At 30.6% G+C, this 23,372-nt stretch overlaps 1 protein-coding gene across 1 annotated transcript in view; it reads right to left on the reverse strand.

Annotated features, from left to right (window-relative positions):
• The window catches only part of LOC135950432 (uncharacterized), a 375,778-nt gene that overhangs the window by 17,945 nt on the left and 334,461 nt on the right, over nucleotides 1-23,372 (reverse strand). Inside the window, exons 5-6 of the mRNA XM_065499975.1 lie at nucleotides 2,841-3,240; nucleotides 562-659 (exon numbers count right to left, since the gene is read on the reverse strand). Of these exons, the coding sequence (XP_065356047.1) occupies nucleotides 562-659; nucleotides 2,841-3,240 (498 nt within the window). The remainder of the gene's footprint in view (nucleotides 1-561; nucleotides 660-2,840; nucleotides 3,241-23,372) is intronic.

Here is a 23,372-nt window from a genome sequence, read left to right on the forward strand (position 1 = left end):
TGCTGAATTGTTGTTTAATATAATATTAATGTCCAGCCACAACTGTCTCAAGCAATCTTAAGTTGCATATTTTTAGTAATCATAAGCCGAGAAATCTTTCATCATATAAATGTCGCATGATTGTAGCTATTATATATATGATTGCTACAATCATGAGAATCATAACTCTAATATATTATTGTTACCACAATCATATAAATCATTACAGTGACCATATATTGTTAAAAACTTTTAAAAATATTGAAATGGTTACATTAAACATGTACAATTTTCATGTAAGTTTCTCTCTGCGTGTATATTTTACTATTTTTACAGTGTAAATAAAATTTCACAGCAATCTTAGGATTTAGCTTTAACAATTTTTGAACTTCTCTTCACAACCTATTAAAACTGAAATCTTCATTCAGGCCAAATTCCAACTATATGAAACTCGCCATAATTTAAAGTAAAAGAAAGACATGTTTAAACAAGGTGTTTGTGTACACTATATATTACTTATGTATATATGTATGTTTGTAAGTTTATGGAAAAGATGCCAGGCATACTATTGACGTTACTCACCATTAATCACATGTACCATAACACTGGCACTGCTGGCTGTGGTGGGTTGACAGGTGTAGTTACCAGTATCCGATGTTTGGGCATTGGAAATGCGTAGTCTAAAAATAGTACAATAAAAACGAGAAAGCAACAAATTATTTAAAGTCGTAAGACAAAACAAACAGCAAAACACAAAAGAAACACACACACACACAAATTGCAATAATTGTGTAATAAAAGTGTGTATGTGTAGGTGTGTAATTTTATGAGTCTGTGTTTTTTGACTTTGTCCTTGGATGAGTCCAAAAAATAGAGAAAAAAAAAACAAACAAACAAACACAAACAAATTTAAAGAGACAAATGTTACATTCCCACAATACTTAGATATGAGGAAAATCAAAAAATTTTAAAGAATTTGACTAAAAATATTAAAAAAAATTTTGCTTATGACACGAATTCAAATGTGTTGTTGTTGTAACTGCGTAAATAATTTTACAATATTTAATCAGGGGGTTCAGCATATAAATCAAGTCCAAGGAATTGTGCCACTTCGATCGGCTGGGTCCATAAATCCACTGGACATAGTGAAGTAGGATTGGCTGGACAGTTGAATATATGGAGGGTGTCATGAAGACATGTTGGGCATAAGTTGAGCGCGGCACAGTCTATGCGGGACCAGAAGGTCCTAAGCCTGTTGATCCATCCTAATCTTAGTTGTGCCAGAATGACTCTTGTTTTACGCATCATAATCTGCTCTGCGTCTGCATTTCGTGGTGTGCGACCTCCAAGTACGGCATTCATACGGTATCCTGCATCATAGTGTCTCTATGAATGTCATTCAAAGCTGTCATATACGAGATCAAATGGATCCTGCAGATACCTCCGTATGATCTCTTCGTATTTTCTAAGGCCCTGTCTGACATGCCTCAGGGGAGACTCCAACTGTATGATGTTGAAGATTGGATGACACCTCCGGTGACATCCCAGAAGGAAATGCGGCATCAATATGACGTTATTTTCCCTGCCCGGTAGAACAGTTTCCTTGTGAAGGTGATGTTCGGAGGTAACTTGGAGACAGCATGTGACGGTCCTTAAGGATGCACTTTGATAGTTTTGAATATTTCTCCACTGAGTATCACTTAAACAGAATAGTTAACCACTGACCGGCCAATCGTCTTGTAGGTTTCTTTGTGAATGCTGTCGGCTAGTGCTTTGAGGACCTTATTCCTATTTCGCAGTTGATGCGTGATTGCACCGGCGTGTGCTGAGGAGGTAAAAAGGTTATCAAAAGTGACACCCAAGATTTTTGGGTGGTTCACTGTAGGAATTTGTACGGCGACGACCATGATGCCTAATATGAGTTTTACCTACTTCGTCTAGGTGGTGAAGAGTGTTGCCGATGACTTCGGTAGTGATAACTGCAGGTTACGCGCAGTGAAGAAATTGTGGATTTCGTTGAGATAACCATTTTCCACATAGATGATTACGTTCACACACTGTGGGGGCACTGGGAGTTTAGTGAAATAGAAGTTAAACAGGAGCGGCGACAGAACCCCACCCTGAGGGACTCGTTGTTTAACTCTACGGGGGTTTAAGCATTTGCCTCTAAACTTCACGAACGACTACCTGCCACTCAGATAGTTCATTATCCATCTCTTTGTGTTGTTGGGAATTGTGGACTGCAGTATGTCCTGGGAAAGTGTGGCGTGACTGACAGTGTCGAAGACCTTCGAAAGGTCAAGTGCCTCTAGGATAGTCCGTTCACAATGCAATCCATGCTGGTGACGAGCTGCTGGTAGTTGACGGGTCAACTGGGGGAGGAGAAGAGCTTCCAGTATCTTCGCTACAGGTGACAGGAGGAAAATCGGCCAGTACGATTATTTCTTGCTCGCGATTTTCCCAGGTTTTAACAATGGGATCATAACGACCCATTTTCCAGACTTAGGGTATTATTAAGCTCCTTACTCACAGGTTTAAAACCGTTGTCAGGTACTCGACTCCCCGCTTGCATAGGTGTTTTACCATCACCACGGATATTCCATCAGGTCTTATTGCCTCAATGTTGTAGTTGTATACGCCGATAATTCTCAATGAGCGCATAAACTTTGTTGGTTTTATGTTGGTGATAGAAATAAACCAAAGATAAAGATATTTCTGTTGTCTACCGATATGTGTCGGTGATCTTTTCATTTTAAAACATTTAAGACATCTTAATTCAGTTTCAACGATTCTCTAAATTTTTTGGATTTTCCTCATATGTAAAAATATAGTAACCAAAAGCAACAACAACAACAACTTACCTTGATTTCATTGTATCACCCAATTGTGATTCCATGGCAATGCGTTGAGCAAAATCTGGTGTTATTTCGTTTGTTAAGATTTGTGGTATTTGTTCAGCATCTGTAGCGCCACCATAAATGCCCTCATTCTGCTTCTGCTGCTGCTCATAATTTGGTTCCACAACATTAACTTTATTTGGGGCTGTTGGTTTGGGAGTAGTAACACCTGCCATTTGCAATGCTGGCGCTTCGTCATTTATGTCGAATGGCGTTATCATGTATTCACCACGATACCAATAGATGGGACCAATATCCTTAATCGACGGCTGGTGCACAATACATGTGAGTATAATTGCACTGCCAACTTTAAAATGTAAATCAGCTGGCCCGGTTATATCAGCCTTGGCATCAGGTGATATTTCTGCAATGGCATTGAAGTTATTGAATTTTATTAGTTTACATTAGGGATATTGTTGGGATAAGAAACATGTTTTAAACAAAATTTAATTTTCTTTTTTCACAGGAAAAGATTTTGATTTTATTAAAAGTTTTTTTTGCTTATTAGTTTTTATAAACATAAAAAGTTTTATTAAAGTTTAATAATATTTTCATTGTAGCAAAGCACAATGTTTATAATATACACTAAGTTAGCATTTTAATTTAATTCTTATAATTTTCGAAAGAATTGAACTATTATAAAGGCAGTTACTATTAAAATTTTGTTGCAACAGTAATGAAAACTATTTAAAACCCACTCTCTAACATTTAAAAATAGCAAATACCTTAGAAAACAGTTCTTTAAATACTTGAATCAAATTAGCAACGAAACAAAGTTTAACTAAGAACTTATACAAATCCGTATTATTTATTTAAACTTGAATACAAGCATTTTGGTTAGAATTAAATCAATGGTTTCTTAGGTGATAATCTTTTGTCTTAAGTATTGTTAAATAAATTAAAAGTATTTATGAAATATATACTTCCAAAGTACTTGAAAACCTAAATTGTAGCAACAAGGATTTGTTTGGCGTAATGAAAAATGTTGACAGCCATTTTATTAGAAACCTAATGAGACAGGCAAGCAGTCAGGGGGTGAAAAAAGGAAATTTCCATAACACAAACCGTATATTTTAAATATAAAAAGGCACAAATATGACAAAGATAAAAGAAATGTTCATTTACAATATTTAAAAACCCCTCCCCTCCTTTAAATGGTTGAGCTGTATCCGGCACTGTAATAAAACGACGATTTAATTTAAAATGCTTGTTATTAGGGATTTCTTTTGAAAGTGAATTATAAATTATTTAAAAATAAGTTGCTAGGATGTTATAATTTTTGAAAAAAAAAACATAATTAATACATTGTGTATTACAAACGAAAGATTCGTAGTCTATAAATAATTGCTGATTTAATTTGCATTGGAGAAATTTTCTAACGAATACAAATGATTTTGTACAAATTCATGTCTATTTTTTCATCATTATTGAGGCATTTCTATGCTGAGATTGAAAAACCTGTTGTTATTTTTTAATTTTATTTTGTGACGTTCCCATTCATCCAGAAATTGTCGTCACCATAAAATAAGCGAAGTGCGCGGAACGTTGCCTGAACCAATCATCGATTTTGATAGAACAATTTTATCATTTGCACGTGTTGTTGAACGCTATATACGTCTAAGGTGATTTGGCAAAGCAACCCGAATAAATGTCAACCAATTCGACAGATGCACCTTCAAAAATATGGCTGCTATCAACTGTCAAAATTCGGAAGTCCCAAACAAACAAAAAACAAGTAAAATTTCCAAAAAAATTTTTTTTTGGGAAAACGAATTTATGAAAAAAAAATTTTTTGATGAAAAAAAAAATCGGGTTAAAAAATATTTTTCCCGATTTTGACCCATTGTAAGTCAAACTTACTATAGCCTTATATACATCATTGCAATGGACTTTGAAATATCTATCATTAGATATCCATATTGTCTATATTAATGACTTAGTAATCCAGATATAGATCAAAAATAGGGCAAAAATCGGGTTGTCCCGGTTTTATACTTATATCTCAGCCATTGTGGGGATTTTGTCGATTTTAAATAGCAACGGAGCCGGACGAATTCCCGATATATTGATGTATGAATCATGTATGTAAGTTATTTGGGGGCTACGGAAATTTGATTTCAACATACAGACGGACAGACGGACTTCGCTATCTATAACAATCCGGAATATATATAATTTGTGGGATCACAAATGAAAAATGTAGAAATTACAAACGGAATGACAAACCCTTGCAACTCATCGCGAATGGTATGACAAGTAAGAATGTTATATTTGGTTGTATGAACATAACACGCGTTCAGATGTAAGGAAATAGATAAATATTCCTTTATGTTGATCCTTAACTTTAAAAGTACGTGCTTGTATGGCCACAACGAAATTCAGTGAATTACTTCTTACCATTGCCATTTATGAAACTTAGGCCGAGGCCACGCAATGAGCGGCTATGCGGTGAGCGTCAGAGCAGTGAGTATCAAAAAATTAAAAAGCATGAAGCCTTTTCTCTTCAAGTCACTCGGTGTGTGCTATCAATGGCTGTCAAATACAAACAAAATGACGCAGCTTGTTAAAATTTTGATAGGAGTCAACTGACGGGCGGGGGATTAAAAAACTCACTGAATTATTGACCCGCCCGCAATTGTGAAGGATGTATGGAAGATTTGCATGTGTTTGCTGATTCCACCTATTTATTTAATTTTTGTCATAATCTTCCTGTCAATTTCTTCTTTAACTGATTTTACACATTTTAATTACGAAACATTTCGGATCAATAGATTAAACATACTCGTGATTTAGCCATACAAATGGCTATTGAGACGAAGAAATTATGACGGACTATTTAAGAAGAAAATTTATCTGTAGCAGTCATAAGCGTAAGTGTATCCAACGATCATTTGAAATGAAATGTGAAAGTTTTCATAAGAAAAGAAAAATCTTTCATAAATTCTAAAAAAAACTAAAAAAATATCAAAAATTAAAAAAATCTTTAAAAATTAAAAAAGGAGTCAATGAGAGTGATAGTATGAAATCACCAAATACATTTTTATGAGAATAATTATGACTTCAAAGGCGAAATGTAGCGAAAAATCTAATGCATTTATAGCGAAAATACTATGAATATTACGAAAACCGAGTTTTTCAAATACAAGGTTAAGATATCTCAAAGAAGGAAATCTTTATTTTTAAGGTAATTGGTAGAACTTTCAGACAACATATTTAAAGGTAAATGCGAGCTGTTATAACATCGCGAGTACGACGAAAAACTGGGTGTCTATAAACTTTAGACTAAAGTATCTCAAAAAGATCAGATTCGGATTCAGCACAGTTCAAACCTTTAAAAAATTATACTCTGGTCTTACGGATAAACGCTTGCTTGATCAGTTATGGACCGATCACCATGAAATTAGGTCGTGTGATTTATGTCTATATGAAAGTTATTTATGTTGAATTTTGTGCGTATACCAACATTTTTAAAAGATTTATGCACGTTAAAGTGATTTTCGGAAGGGGGTCTATATGGGAGCTATGACTAATTATGGACCGATCGTAATAAAATTTGGTGACATGAAATTCGTATATATAAAACTTATTTGGAGCGAAATTTGTGTAGATACATATATAAATCAAACATTTATGACCGATAAAGTCTAATTTCGGGAGAACATTTGTATGGGGGCTAGGTGAAATAATGGACTGATTTCAGCCAGTTTCAATAGGCTTGGTTCTTGGGCTGAAAAAATTATATGTACCAAATTTTATCGAAATATCTTCAAAATTGCGACAGACAGACGGACGGACATCGTTTAATCGACTCAGAAAGTGATTACAAGTCGATCGGTATACTTTAAGGTGGGTTAGATTAATATTTTTGGCCGTTACAAATATCTACACAAACGCATTATACCCTCCCCACTATGGTGGTGTAGGGTATACAAATTGTTGAGATACATAATCTTAAGTGCGCCAACTAAACTTAAAATGCCTTGAAGATCGAACCTTTAAAACAAAAAGGCTCTCAACAGTACCTACACACATGTAATTTCAAAATTAAGAGCAAAGTGTTATTTTGTTATGCAGTGTAATTAAAACACATTTCATTTAATTATTAAATTAGTGTGTGTTATTTTTCTCTCAATAGTCTAGGAGCCGCAGAACAAAAGGTACTTTTTCGCATTTTTTCAAAAATTGTTTTTTTGGTATTTTTATAATATTTGGGTTGAAATCTTCTAGAAACATCAAGTTAGAAAAAGTTTTTAATTTTCTTACTAAGTAAATAGGTTCTAAAAAAATGTGTGCTTAACAAAACGTACAGTACAAGTATAAAACGAAAAAAAATGTATTTAATTTCAATGTGTAATTTGTTTATATATTGGATCAGGATTAAAAACATTAATTTAAAATATTATCGTTAAAACATACTTTTTAATTTTGTTTTTAACAAAACGAACTTTTTTTCTTGATTTTTTAACAAAAGGTTATTTTTCCTATATTAAAATCGTTTTATATCAAACATCCTTAAAATTTGATGTAGTGACTTATGGCATTTAGATGTATCTATTGATAAGCAAGAAACTTGTTACAATTTCCAGGTTCATGCAGTTTTTTAAGGGGGCGAAATAACTAAAACTCAATTTCCCAAAAATTTGAAATGTGCAAAAAAGTACCTTTTGGTCTGCAGCTCCTCATATACTTTTCTGGTTTTAAATTTCATTATTTTGGTGTTGATATTAGATAAAGATATTACTATTATATCATACGTTTTTTAAAGCCGATGAATGAAAATAATGAAGTAAATCTTAAGATTTCATAAACGTATCACAAAACAACATATATCAAAAGCATTTTTAAAAATTCAAACATATATTTCTTATTATCATATCTTATTTCCAATTCATTTACAAACATTTATATTGAATTTTAAATTAAATGTGTGGCTTTTCATAACAATAACCAACTAATATTAATTTCTATGAATTGGTGTTGAACTACATATAAAATAATGCATTTTTAATCATTTCTGTTAAAACAGCGTGCAACTAAAATATTAAAATATATATAGCAGTTTTATTGTTCCTGAAATGTTGGCAAGTTAAAAGAATGTTTTGTTGTTATACGACTGTGAGTATATCTGTCTGTTTCTCCGTATATTTGTTTTCTTTTTGTTTGTCTAAAGTTACTGTGTATATAAAATTACATTTTAACAGGGTTTCGATATTCATCTCTAGCAACATATTTCTTACATTTGACTATGCAATAAATATGAAATTATCTCATATCATCACAATCAACTAATATAAATATTCATACTGTTCGTTCGTATTACTATTAAAATTGCAATGCTAGTCTGCAATTTTTAGTAGCAAACACAATGCATTGCATATCAACCAAAATATATGTTCGTGCTTTAGTAGCACACACATTTTTTTTTTCGTGCTAATATTGCACTCCATTCGTTTTATTTTGTTGTGCTGGCAAACTTTTCTAGCAAAAATACACACTTCTGTGGTTGTGCTATAGCACAATTGACATTTCTGCGATTGATGCTATCAGTTGCTGTTCTTGATAAGTGCATAACAACATATCAGTAAACACACCCAATGTACAGTTGGGCAGAATCAAAATTTTTTTGAAATAAATCTAGCATTTCTAAACGGCTGATCTGATAAGGATAAAATTTGACGCGGGCATAGCCAAGGAGTATTCGAGTTTAAATTATTAAAATGGGCCCCAGGGGCGGCGCTATGGGGGCTCCAAATAGGGTACCTTCGACATGCAAAACTTTTAAACACGTGCCATTTTTTTTGTTTCCCATTCGATTTCAAAGAGTTTTATATGTTTAGAAAGTGCTCGCCAATGTCTTGAAGAAATATGCTTGCGTGTGCTATTTATCTCTTATACTTTTCGAGTTATAGGCATTTAAAAAATTGAAATTTTAAAATTTTGCCATACCTTGGTCCGCTTTTTTAAAAATATAGGTCGTACTTTTGTACCGAACGGGCTCGATTTCTTTTGTTAGTTAGACAACTAAATTATCAGTAATATACAAAATATTTCAGAGTAATATCGATTATAGATCCAAAAATAAACGATTTTCAATTTAAGAATTCAAAAAATAGTAGATTTTAGCTGTTTTTTGGATGAAAAGGTGACTTAACTCTTTTTTATGTTTTTCTGTAAGGTAGCTTTACAGAGAAAATTTTGGTATAAAAAACATGTCCTATTTTTTGAACATGTTCGTCCTTCGGAATTTGACCTATTTTTTGATCAAAATTTCAACTTTGGGCCACATGTTCTAAAATCCCAAAGTTGGGATCAAAAAACGGAAAGCAGCTTTAGAAACCTTGATGTGTTCCCTATTTATCCCCAAAGTATTTTCCCAGCCCCGAAGGAAATGTAGACCCTATGGTTAAAATTGTAAAAAATACCATTTTCGGTATTTTCGCTTAAATTTTTAGGAATTGTGGGATTCTTTTTTAACCTTTTGAAAAGTTTTTTAGACTTTGTAATTTGGAATGACAAATTTAAAAAACGTTGAAAATTTCATTGAGTTTTGCTAATAAATAAAGATTTTATTACATATTACATATTTATTGAGTTTCTAAAACTAAAATTTTTATCAAAATTTTAATAGGATGGCAAATACATATTAGGAACAATTTGATAGACATTTATTTTCTTGTTTAGATATTTTAATTTTTGGTCTTACAAAAAAAAATGCAAGTCAATATCTCAGTTAGATTCAAAAATATTTACACTAATGAATAATCGTTATTTCGTATTACATACTTGACAATAAAATAACTAGCAGTATCCAAATAGCCAAAAAACAAGAAATATCAATGCAACCATAGCAGAGCAACCAAAGAAATGTAAATTGCTGCCAGAGAAAATTGCTAGCACAACAAAACAAAAACGAATGCTGACGCGCAATATTAGTTCGGCAAAAAAGTGTGTATGCTGCTATAGCACGAACATATATTTTGGTTGTTGTGCTACAATAACGAGTTGACAACTGGTTGTATCTGCTACTAGAAATTGCAAACTAACTTTGCAATTTGTATAGTAATATATGAATAGTAACAGCAATTTATATTAGCAGAGTTATACAAAATTATAATAGTAACTATATTTTTAGTATGCAGATTGATAAAAATGTATATTTACTGCAATTGACGGCTAATATAGTAGCAACTGTAAACCCTGTATTTTAACATGTTATGGAAATTATTTTCTCAACTCACAAATATTTTTATCATTTATTCAGATTCAATTTTTGAAAAAATTAACTATTAAATGCAATTCTACTACAATTAACACAGTGTTTTATTTGTGACAATTTTTATTATTATTACTATTCATCTCTATGTGCACAGAATAAAATGAAGATGAAAAATAAATGTCATGACAGTTGGGTGAAATAAATGTTACACAGGGGAAAAAAAGTAAAAAATTCAAATTTTTTTCGGATTTTGATTTTGATATAGAAGATGAAGTTTTTCAAAATTCCGAACTGTTTGCAAGATATGAGCCTGAGAAAATTATGACACCGAGGCCCCAAATCTTTGGGGGCCCATAAAAAGTGCATGATTGGGCAAAACAGGGAGACAAGAGTCTTTGTTTTTTGGTTGTATATATGGTTATATTTCCATGACTCAAAAAATTACGCAGTGTAATTGAATTTAAATTATAGTTACAATAAATATAAACATAAATTTTATACCCACCATTAAAAAAGATGGGTTATTTTGATTTTGTCATACCGTTTGTAACATATTGAAATATTGGTAGTAGAACCAAAACGTATATATGTATATATCCTGGGTCCTCATAAGTTTCTAAGATGATCTAGACATGTCCGTCCGTCTGTCTTTCTGACCGTCTGTTGTAAACAAGATAAGGCCAAAACGAAAGGAGCTAGTTAGCAAATATTTTCTGTTACATAGTATTGAACATGGATCATATCGGTCCATGATTTCACCTAGACCCCATACAAATGTCCCCCCGGAGTGTTGTTTGAGCAGTCTTAAATATGTTGAATATGCCGCAATCCTGATGAAATTTTTCACAAATTAGTTCTAAGTACTCTGAAATTATACTGTAAAATATGGTGAAAATCAGGCAGCATTTGTCCCAAGTCCCCTTACAAGGTCCTCTTCAGAAAATGACTTGAACATTTATAATAGTCTTATAATAATTAATATCGTGATGAAACAAGCTTTATATAAACCTAAATCTGTCTACCAACTATTGCGAGGATTGGTCCATAAGTGACCCTACCCTTATAACCCATATTTCAGAAAAATATTGTTACATATTGATGTTGAGTATCCCAAATACTTGCTATTTCATATTTTTCTAACTATTTATAAAGTTTTATTATTAGAAAATGTAAAACCTATTGAGTAACACGTTTTTATTTTACTGATAAGTGCCAATTAAAAAGAAAATACTTATAATGTGTACCAATTAAAATATTGTTCAAGGCATTGGCAAATATTTAAATTACATTTTTTGATTTATTAATAAAATAAAATAAAAAATAAACAACACTAACTAGTTTGCTAATGAAAGGCCAACAAAACCTTGGTAATGACTACTACGCAATGTCTACTTTATATAGTTAGAAGCACTTAAGTAATTGCTGGCTTATGATGTGTTATGTAAGTAGTTATTATATATAGACATCTGCATGAGAATATTTCCTTCTCAAGTCGTTGTATTGTAAAGCACTTAAACAACAAAAATGTAGTTTAATTGTTTTATATTTTTTTTTAAATTTTTTTTTTAAAAAAATTTATACTTTTAAATATTTGATAAGAAATAAATTAAAATTGTAATGCTATGTATATAAATGGGCACACTACTTCAGGCAATATTGATATATTTAAGTGATTACTAAACAAAATTCAAAGTTTATCACTCAAAAACAAAAAAATCACAACGAGTTTTTAATATTTCTTTACAAATTAAATAAACATATTTATTAGAATTGGAAAAAAAATGTTTTTAAAATTAATTAGAAAAAAAAAAAAAAATTATGAAAAAAAATTATTTGTGAAGATTTTTGCTAATAACTAAATGAATTCAAGGTAAAACACAATGAATTAAAAATGTAAATTTTCATGTCGTTTTCATTCGAATAAAAATTATTCGATAAATCGCGGAAAAAAAATAATTTGTATTCGAATGAATGAAATTTCTCACTTTAGAATACAAATTTTTTCAATTTATAATTGTCGAATCATTTAAATAGAAAAATTGAATAAACAGACCAATAACACTACTCGACATCCAAAGTTATATAAAAACAAGTAAGAGAGCTTTATTCGGCTGTGCCGAATCTTATATACCCTTCACTAAATTACAATTTTTAAATATTTTTAGGTAAACAAAATTTATTTTATTTTTCCAATATTTTTTTTAAATTTTTAAAAAAATGTTTTTGTTTTTTCAATTTTATAATTTTTTTTTAAATTTTTAAATTTTTAAATTTTTTTTGGTGGACAAAAAAATTCGGTTTAAAAATATTTTTTCCGATTCTGACCCATTGTATGTCCAACTTACTATTTTTAAATATTTTTAGGTAAACAAAACTTATTTTATTTTTTAAATTTTTAAAAAAATGTTTTTGTTTTTTCAATTTTTCAATTTTATAATTTTTTTTTTTAAATTTTAAATTTTTTTTTGTTGAGAAAAAAATTCTGGTTAAAAAATATTTTTTCCGATTCTGACCCATTGTAGGTCCAATTTATTATGGTCTTAAATACGTCGTTGCAAAGGTCTTTGAAATATCTATCATTACATATCCATATTGTCTATATTAATGACTTAGTAATCCAGATATAGGTCAAAACTAGGTCAAAAATCGAAGTTGTCCTGGTTTTTTTCTCATTTGTGGACCGATTTTGCTGGTTCTAAATAGGAAAGTTCTCGAAAGCATGTCTGACAGAATTATTAAAGATTTGGATCCCGAAGATATCTGGGGTCTTCAGAAAATTGATTTCAACAAACAGACCAACAGACAGACGGACATGGCTTAATCGACTTCGCTGTCTATAAAGATCAAGAATATATATACTTTATAGGGTCGGAAAATTATATTGTGGAAATTGCAAACGGAATGACAAACTTATATATACCCTTCTCACGAAGGAGAAGGGTATATAAATAAATCGACAACTTTTTTCAATCCTCACTTCACTGTGCACCGCTTTAAAATAATGAGTAATAATGCCAAGCATTAAACTTACAGAACTTGTATACTTACAGAACTGAAAGAATAATAATAATTTAAAATGAAATTCTTTAACCAATATGGCTTAATTTATCATAATTATGGCATTTTTTTCTTGTGCATTTATTACAATTATAAAGAGTGTCCCAAAATGTACGCAATATTTGCATTTATATAAGATAAATAAGGTAACCACTTTCAATTTATAAATAATATTATGCTAATAAAAATTCAGTTTTAAAAAATATTATAAAAATGATGAAAGCCACCAAACAAAATGAGACCCCTTTCACACTAGGCAATTTAGTTGCGCAAGTCTCTTGTTTTTGTAGATGCTAGAGGTAATGTCGGGTTATGGAGAAGAAAATTTTGCATGCTGTTTTGTTGTTGGGCAAGCGACTTGCGCAACTACTAAATTGCCTAGTGGGAAAGGGGTCTGAGTATTGTTCATTGATGTTCTTTTTTATAGCACAATTGTGCAAGCTAACAACATAAACACTCTTATTATATTTTGTTTAGTCGCCACTGATACAGCGACGAATGCACATGTTAAGCGGGTGTATTGTAGTTTTTTCATGACTACCGAGGAAATATTTGCATTATCTATATATATAAAAATGAAATGGTCCATGTATGTAATGTCATCAAGTGAGAACGGCTGGAGCGATTTGGAAGATTTTTTTTATTCGATTCGAAATTTTCAGGAGATGGTTTGTAAAGAAAAAGAATTCAAAAATTTCGGGTAAAACTCGGAAATTCTTTTTTTTGTGAGTCCAGTCAACTGTAATAAAAAAGCTCATTTAGATATTTTATTTGCAAATAAATAAGAACAGGCTGGTGTGAGTGGGTTGGAGAAACTTGAAGAACTAAAATTAGTAAATGCTACCTGGGGAAGCCGGGGCGATCAGAAGTTTAATATATTTTGAACTTTAAAAAATCATTAATGTGTTGTTTCGTTTTTTCCCTTGATTTACTTCTGTGAGCAATTTTTTATACGTAAATAAGCAAAACAAATATTCTATTAATAAAAATTTTCTTAAAATGATTAACATCGAACTCTGAAATAATGAGCTGGCAATGAATGCGCCAACAGGTCCGACTCTCATTTATATGTCCTGAACCGTTCTTTGGCATCCCACGTGGATACGCTATGGAACTTATTCGTTCTTGGGTTACATTGGAATTTGCCGATTTTGGGGTAATTTACCAGGACTAAGACAGTCCAAACGATTCATTACCCTATCATCTGGATCCCAGTCGTTGCTTTCGCCTGGAAAGGGTGACTTGAGTATCACCAATTTATTGTAGATAATGTTGAGAATGTACAATGCAGGTTTTGTGAACTTCATGCCGAAACCTCTGAACATGTTCTATGTGACTGCTTAATGCTGGCAATGTGCGTAAATGGCTCCGACGTAATTGATCTCTCACCAACTAGAATAGTTAGCTTTATACGTAGCCTAAATCTGTTGTGATGAAAAATCTAAGGCTGCACAAAAGATCCTATGGGTCGCAGTGCGTAGAGCCTCACTAATAGTATAATAATAAATAATGAGTTATGATAATATGTCCCAGACAATTTGATTATAACTGTTCACTTCAGTATAGTTCACAAATAAAGTCTTATAAATACTGATATCTTTTTCTTAGTTCACTAAACATTTCTTTCAGTGGAGTTCTCTTTCTCTCACCAAGACAAATTCAGTTTTAGCTTTGGGCATCCCTGATAATGATCTATTTTGTTTTTGTTGTTTTTCGCATAATTATATTTATGAATACATGAAAATCCGTCCCGGAAGGATAAGTTTCATATAGTATAATTTAAGCAGAAGGAATTCTATTACAATATCGTAATTTCGAGCGCTAGTAACAGTCACTTTCTGGTCTGCCTAATTTTAGAAGGATAATTGTGCCTCTTCATTGAAAATGATTTTGATCGCAACTGTAACTGCTAAACTTTCATAGTGATAGCTGGTAGTTCTCTCTCATAATTCTAAATTTTTACATACAGTAAATTGTCAAAGTGTTTACTGCACAAATGGCGGTAAATTAAAATCTTGAGTAAATTTTGGTACATCCTTTACAAAGACGCAAGGGTAGAAATAAATGAAAGTGTTTCACAGCGTGAGTTGTGAATTTATTTTTTTATTATTGTACATATGTTGGAAAGATGAGGATTTATTGGTTAATTATTTTTAATAATTACCATTTCATTTAATTGTATTTTTTAAATATTAATGCAAATTTTAACGCTTAAATAATTATGTGAGATATGATAATGATATTAATGTATAAATGAAAATTTTTTGAGATCTCAATAGGAAATGATTTTTAAAAACTTATTTAGAAAAAAACGATTTCATTGCTATATATATTCATGAGTGCGAAAATCCGAGATGTTTAAATCAATAGCTCATATTTGGATGAAGACAGAGTTAAATGCGACAATCATTTCTTTTATTTAAGTTTCTCACTAGTTTTTAAAATATTTATTTAAAACATAAGTTCATTTACCTATAACAACTTTAATTACTTTACAATGTTTCTTAAATTTGTCTGCATTAAACTATTGTAACATTGAACATTTTAAAGGCAACTATACCTTGTAATGTTAACTCTTATCAATATCATTGTTAAGAGGTGGAAGGTTGAAAAAACTATAGAGCAACGAATTTTCAATAAAATGTTTTAACATTTTATTTTATTTTTTTGTGAAAAAAAAACTCCACACTTAAACCGTATAATTAAATTATATTGTTGGAATCCTTACAATTTCTTTTATTATTATGTTTAATTAACTTTGTTCAGTGGCAATTTTTATTTATATTTTTTTTTTGTTTTTCTTAATTGCAAAATACGTTTTTTTACGCTGTTGTATGCACATTAAATTTCTTTAGCTTCTGCTTGTTTAAATGGTCAACTGTCTATTGGAGTAGGGGTTCCGGATTGGGAAAAAATCAGACTTCATCTATTCTAGCATCACTTGCAAGAAACAATAATTTTCCAAGTTTGTTATTCCTTTTATAACACATCAAAATATTTGTCGCAGACCCACATTAAGTAGTATATAGTCTGATTCCTCATAGAAATCTAAGACGATCTAGCTATGTCCGTCCTTCTGTCTGTCTGTCTTTTGCAAACACGATAGGGCCCAAACTAAGGGAGCTATCGAGCTTAAATTTTCCACAAATGCTGTCTATTGATAAGGTTTGTTTGGTATTGAAAATGTTGGTCCATGATTTCACCTACCGGAATACTGTTTGAGCAGTCATTTGTCAATATATTTCGATTAAAAATGCGTCAATTGCCTGTTTGTTATATTTTTCTGGATGCACTCCTTAAAATATTCGTAGTAGTCTATATATATAAAAATGAAATGGTCCATGTATGTAATGTCATCACGTGAGAACGGCTGGAGAGATTTGGCTGATTTTTTTATTCGATTCGAAATTTTCAGGAGATGGTTTGTGAAGAAAAAAGTTCAAAAATTCCGGGTAAAACTCAAAAAAAATTTGTTTTGTGAGTCCAGTCAACTGTAATAAAAAAGCTCCCTAAAGTATGCAGTACAAATTTAGATATTGTATTTGCAAATAAATAAGAACAGGCTGGTGGCGTGGGTTGGAGAAACTTGAAGAACTAACATTAGTAAATGGTACCAGGCGAAGCCGGGGAGATCAACTAGTCATTAGTAAATAAAAATATACATTCCATTAAAATCTGATTGTTTTTTTTTCACAAAAATATTCCATGTAAATACATATTTCTTTTATTGTTTATACTTGTATCATATTTCTCATAAATTTTAAATTCCACAGAAATTATATGTTACAAAAGGTAGCCTTTGACAAAACTCAGAAGCTGAAATTCTTTCAAAATATTTGTGTATTCATTGTGGTTTCTTAAGCTGGTTTCATATGTATATGCCACAAATTGCATCATAACAATTTCCCAGAAATATCTACAGAAACATTTTCCAATAGAATTCAATGAAAAACCCTACCACCGTGCGTGCGTCAATGTTGAATACAATACAAAAATTCAATGCAGAAATTCAACATGCGTATGCTGAGAACGTAAACAAATTTTAATGATTTTTATTGCTAGAAATAATCATTAAATAACGTTCAATTTCAAAATGGCTGTGTGCACGAGGATGTAACCGTACATGCATGTATGTACGTGTAAGCAAGGATGCGTCTCTGTGACTCTGCGTCTCTGCTTGTCTGTCGCTGTTTTATGCAATAAAATACCAATACACTGTACTTATGTATGTGTGTGTTTATTACTGCTATTTATACACATACACTCTTACTACAATTGCAATTATGTTTAACCACTCAAGTCTTTCTCATTTTGTACAATTTGTACAAAATGTATGTCAAAACTTGTACGTGTGTGTGCGTATATGTATTTCCTCTTCACATGAAAAGCCAAGCTTTTAACCCATTGTTGACTATAATTGCTGTCTGTTGAGCATATTCATTACAAAATTTATTTTATTAAAATTCACAAATTGGCTGTAATCTACTTTAAGTATTTAAAAACGATATAAAGCATTAAAATATCTCAATGCATCGATTTAAGAATATTTGTGGAAGCTGTTTAAATTGTAATAATATGCAATAATTATTTTAAGAAACATTGAAAGGAATTTCAAAGAGTTAAACGATACAGAAAATTATATGGCTGAAAACAAAAACAAGTAAGAAAGTATAGTTGGTCAAAGCTGAATATATACAGCACCCTACATAGTTAATACAGTAGTATTATATCATGAATTCCATAACACATCACGAACAAATTGACATTGGGGTTTTCCAATTTTGAAAACCAGAGATAGAAAATAACTCGTCCATATACCAAAAAACCCAAATTGTGATGTGATAAAAATAAATCAGTGAAAATAACAGTTATAAAATGATTTTTATTTTAATGGTTTGGTATGACCTTTATTCGTTTTTGTTGTTTTTTAATGGTTTGGTGTGAGATAAACAATTAATTTGTTCTTGTTCTTAATAACTGTTACTTTCTCTTTTATTTACATACAATAACATATTATTTGTAATTTTTAACAAATTATGGAAATAATATGATAAGTATGAAGTCTGAGTAACAGAAATAAGATTATTTTTTTAATTTGTTATAAATTTTATATATTTAAGCCTTGATTTGCATCAAGTGATTTTTCATATTCGCAAATAAAAGTCACAAACTAACCATTACGAAAAAAATAAATTATAAATAACTCATTTAGATTAGTTGTGTTTGTTTCATTCTCTAATAAATCTCTCTCTCAGTGATATATCACAAAAAATTATTTTTAAATGGCTGCAAATGAGAATTTACTATTGAAATGAAAGTGAACCCGTTATTTTCGGTCTCCGGTAAAATCATACTCTATAGAGCTATTCGCACATTTCCATTTTTATAAGATATGAATATTTAAAGTTAAAGTCCAAGTAAATTTTTATTGATTCAAAAACAAAATTAAATAGCGATTTTATTGACATTTTAAGCAATAAAAACAGGTTACAGTGCCGTGTCGAATCTTATGTATCCTTCACCAAGTATACTTTAAAATATTAGGTCAATGACTTAAAACTGCGGTATATTTTTAAATTTTATTTTGAAACATTTTTGAAATTTCTTCAAAGTATTTGCCATTTTCCCATCTTTTTTCCAAGATATGGATTCCAAGTTCCAAAAGAACTGCTCATCTTTTGAGTCCATGAAAGTATGAAGTCAATATCGGATACTCTGTTCTGAAGTGAAACGAATTCCAGAGAGAGCGTTTTGCATTGATCGAAGCAAATAGTTGTTTGACGGGTCAAGATCAGGACTATAAGGCAACATATGGATTCCGCTCACCATAATCGGTGTGCTTCAGCAGCACTTTTTTTTCAAATTAAAGAAGTAAATCAAAACATTTCGCATATGACGATTCGTTGGTGAAAAATTCACCATTTTCGAAGCAAAAAAAAAAACATTGTTGTTTGCACTATAATGTCAATAACTAAGTGAGAATAAATGACAGATAAGTACCCTTTAAAATGACACATAAGTTATTAAAAATAAAAATCTCGTTCAAAAGAAAGGCCATAAATTGTAAGTCATACACCCAATAGGTACTAAAATTATTGTATATTTATCCTTCCATCAGAGCAGCCATAGGAAACTGATTTTGGCTTTTTTGAAGATTGAAACTTGTCACCTCTATATACTTTGCGAACATTGATGTTCTCGATTTTTAATAGCAACCGAAGATGGACTATAGCCGATATATTTATGTATAAATTGTGTCTATGAGTGACGCGTATCTGAATTTAATTAAAATTGGAAGACCAGAGGTTATAAACGTGTATTTTTTCTGTACTCTTTGGTATAATTTATGATATGTAAAAGACTAATAGTACTGAGTGACTGATTCATCATCGCACAGCCCAAACGGCTGAAGCTAAAGGCATAACATTTCGACTGTAAATGCACTAATACGGAATTTTTGGAAATTCGAATGTTTAGAGGGTAAACATTTGAATTGAAATTCAATACTTTTAGGCTTAAAACCGTACTTTGGTACATTTTTTTTAGCACCCTTTGTATCTTCTAAACCAATAAATATAGAAATTAATTTTAAATCGTGTTCGTTACTTATCAAAAAATACCATATATAAAATTGAAACCATTAAGGTGCAAAAATTGTATTTATGTATGGTACTTTTTGATTAAATAAATTTGTCTAAAATTGACATAGATTCACGAATATTGTACTGTGAGCTCCCACTACGATACTGAAATATAATTCAATGATGGAAATTACTTTTTATTTAAAATTATTAAGTCAATTTCTATAAAATTTTAAACTTTTGTTCTTCAAGTCAGAAGAAATAACTAACATGGTTTTATTTGGAACTCGAGTGTGAAGTTGTAGATTGGGTTAAATCTGGTTTAAAATTTTAAACATTGGATCCTCCACATACTAACAGGATTTTATTTGGAACTCGAGTGAGAATTTGGAATATATTGAGACATAATAAACAAATTCTCCAAGCTACTGCATTTGGAAATTTCAAACATGAAGGGTGTTGTAGAGGAAAGGTCGAAATTGGTGGTACATTTTCTTCTAAAGGTACTTTTTTAATATTTTAAATTATTTTAGTTGTAGATCAATGATAAGGTATTAAGCTACCAAAAATGTAGAAATAATTGTAGTTTTTCTAATAAATTTCGATTATAATGAACATACAAATATGATATTAAACATATATAGTCCTGAGTAAATGGTAATCCTACTTTAGATTAGATTTTGAATTAGTTAGAATCCACGAAGAGGGAATTAATGGAACTTTTCCTTTTTCTATGACCTAAATATGTATTTATGGCCCTGAATAAGAAACTACAGAAGGATAATTAATGATATTTCTTTTTTCTGAGTTGCCTGGGCAGTTGAATATGTGGGGGTGTCATGAGGACCCCGTCCACAAGCTCAATATAATTGGCAGACTGCATGGCCTCTGAAGGATCAAGAGGAATTATGCCTGTTGCTTCATCCCGACCAAAGTTGTGGTTTTTGCTACGGGTTATTCTCAGTGTCTACTTTTGCTAAGCACAACATTAATGCGATTTCGTGAGACCGCGAAATTAATGGCATATCTGTGAATGTCGTTAAAGCTGCGGTATATTACCACATCTGTCTGTATGTTCTCCTCCTGACATTACTGGGAGGAGACTTAAATTGTATGATATTGATATTTAAATGACTCCTCCGAAGACATCCCAGCATAAACTGAGAGCTAAATTGTAGCGTTTCACCTTGCCAACTATTGAGGCATATGGTTGCATACAGCATGTGAGCGTTTTGAATTTTTATCCATTAAGTATCCCGCAATGAAGAGGACCATATTGATAAATACCGACGAATGGACTTGTAGGAAACCGAAAAGCTTTCCTGATCTATGTCGCAAATGTTCTGATAGCCCTGGCGAATTTAACCGATGTCGCACAGTGCTTTGTTCAATGGACAAAAATTAAAAACAAGATCATGTCTTTGATGTTAATGAAATTTATATTTTTCAATAGACAACTAAATAACTCATTCGTGTAAAAAAGACTTTTTTATAAATATCTCTTTTTGTCGTCACTAGAGGTCGCTAAAGTTAGTACATTTTCAACATAAATTTTATGGAAAAAAATATATTTTTTTTAAGGTTAACTAAAATCATTGTTAAAAGTTCGTTTTAAAAGATATAAACTCGCGATTAGCTGCAAATGAAAGAATATGAATGTGGAATTATGGAAAATTACTGTTTTTGTCAAAAAGGTTTTAACAGTTTAATCTGCGCAATTTTTAATAATTAACATTTTTTTTATTGTAAGCCTGAAATTCTAAAACTTTGTTGGAATATTAGTAAAATACGTGTTAATCTATTTTGATTATGTTTTACTATAGAATAGCCATAAGTATTATCTATAAGAAAATGTAGTCATTAGTTGTCCTTTCGTATGAAAACTATTAAAATTTAGTTTTTGTTTAAATGTATAAATTACCATTTCGTAAATTTTCAATTTGATGCTTTGGGGAAAGAGCTCCAGATTTTTGGTTTTTTATAAAATAATACCGTTTTTACTTTTAGATAACTAAGAAATATTGCATTATTTAACAAAAGTAGTTTAATGGCATAAAGTGTATTAATAGCTCTTTATTTGGTTCTTGATATTGTATGTTTTTTTGCTGAAATCAAAAAAAAATCCAAAGTTTGATTTAATTTTGAAAAAAAACGTGTTAATCAATTTTAATTTTTCTTAAATTTTATCTAATGCCTATCTCTTATTTATTATAATGTGAAATCATTATTTGTCCGTTTTGACTAGAACTTTAAAAAAAATTTGTTTTTGATGGCACCCATAAATAATACATTTTTACCGTAAATGTAAGTAACTCAATAATTGAATATAACCTACATATCTTTAGATTGAGATATTAATATGAGCTTCTGCTGATATTAGGAACACTTAAAGTATAATCCAACATCCAGAACATCAAAATGTCCGTCCATCCGTCCTTCCGAATTTAGAAAATATATACAATATTTCAGTATTTTTTTTAAAAAAGGATATATGGCAGTTATGTAAATCCTTGCTAGAATTGAAATGTTAATAACTAAATTAATCTGATATTATAAGAGAACAATAATTTCTGAAAATCAATAATTTTATTCAGGTTTATAGGTTTTTTAAGGAAAAGGATGTATGGCAGCCACCCGAATCCTTGCTGCGATTGTAATAAAAATTTTCACAAACAACAATAACTTTATTAAAATGATTATAACCAAATTGGTTCCAAAATAAGAAACGATTTTTACGAATTTTTTTAAAAAAAAATTAGATGTTATACAGGATATTAAAATCTTGATGTCTTGGAATTATGAATATCCTTCCGATAAAATTTTCATAATTTTGCATGTAATATTATAAGAGAACAATAATTTCTGAAAATCAATCATTTTATTCAGGTTTATAGGTTTTTTAAGGAAAAGGATGTATGGCAGCCACCCGAATCCTTGCTGCGATTGTAATAAAAATTTTCACAAACAACAATAACTTTATTAAAATGACTATAACCAAATTTTAAAATGTTAGGAGTATAACTGCGAATTTTATTCAAAATTATATGTTCAGGATATATGGGAGGTACCCGTGTCCTTTCACGGATTTTTTCAAGAATTATATTTTTTCTTAATCTTACCAAAAGGTAATATTCCACTAATTTTTATTCGTCTGCAATAACTCCTTCTATTTTTGTCCATTGCCTATATGAAAACAAAGCACTGTGTGTCGCAGTGATAGTAATTAATCACAATATAAAATCATTGCATTGTAATATAATACTTATTTGAATGAATTTTATATATAATACATTTATTAGGAGTGAAGACTTACGTCGGAAGGAGATTTGAATGGGAAATCATGAACCTTGGACCGAAAAGAACGGAATTAACAAAGATTATCTATATAGTGAAATTTTGTCCACCACAGTTTGAACGAAATCATTCTTGATGGCATGTGGTTGACGAAAAAGTGTGCATCCACAATGTGTGGTACTGTGACGTAACTTCCAAATTAAAAAACTCCCCCAGGAAAAAATAAAATAAACCCCACCCAATTTGCTATACAAATTGAGTTTAATTTTATTATGAATAACTCTTTTCATACACAGAGAAAACAGATTCGTGATAGCAACCGAATTTGTTGCCAATCGAATGATTCTA

This window comes from Calliphora vicina, chromosome 2, assembly GCF_958450345.1.
Source record: "Calliphora vicina chromosome 2, idCalVici1.1, whole genome shotgun sequence".
NCBI classification, from domain to species: domain Eukaryota; kingdom Metazoa; phylum Arthropoda; class Insecta; order Diptera; family Calliphoridae; genus Calliphora; species Calliphora vicina.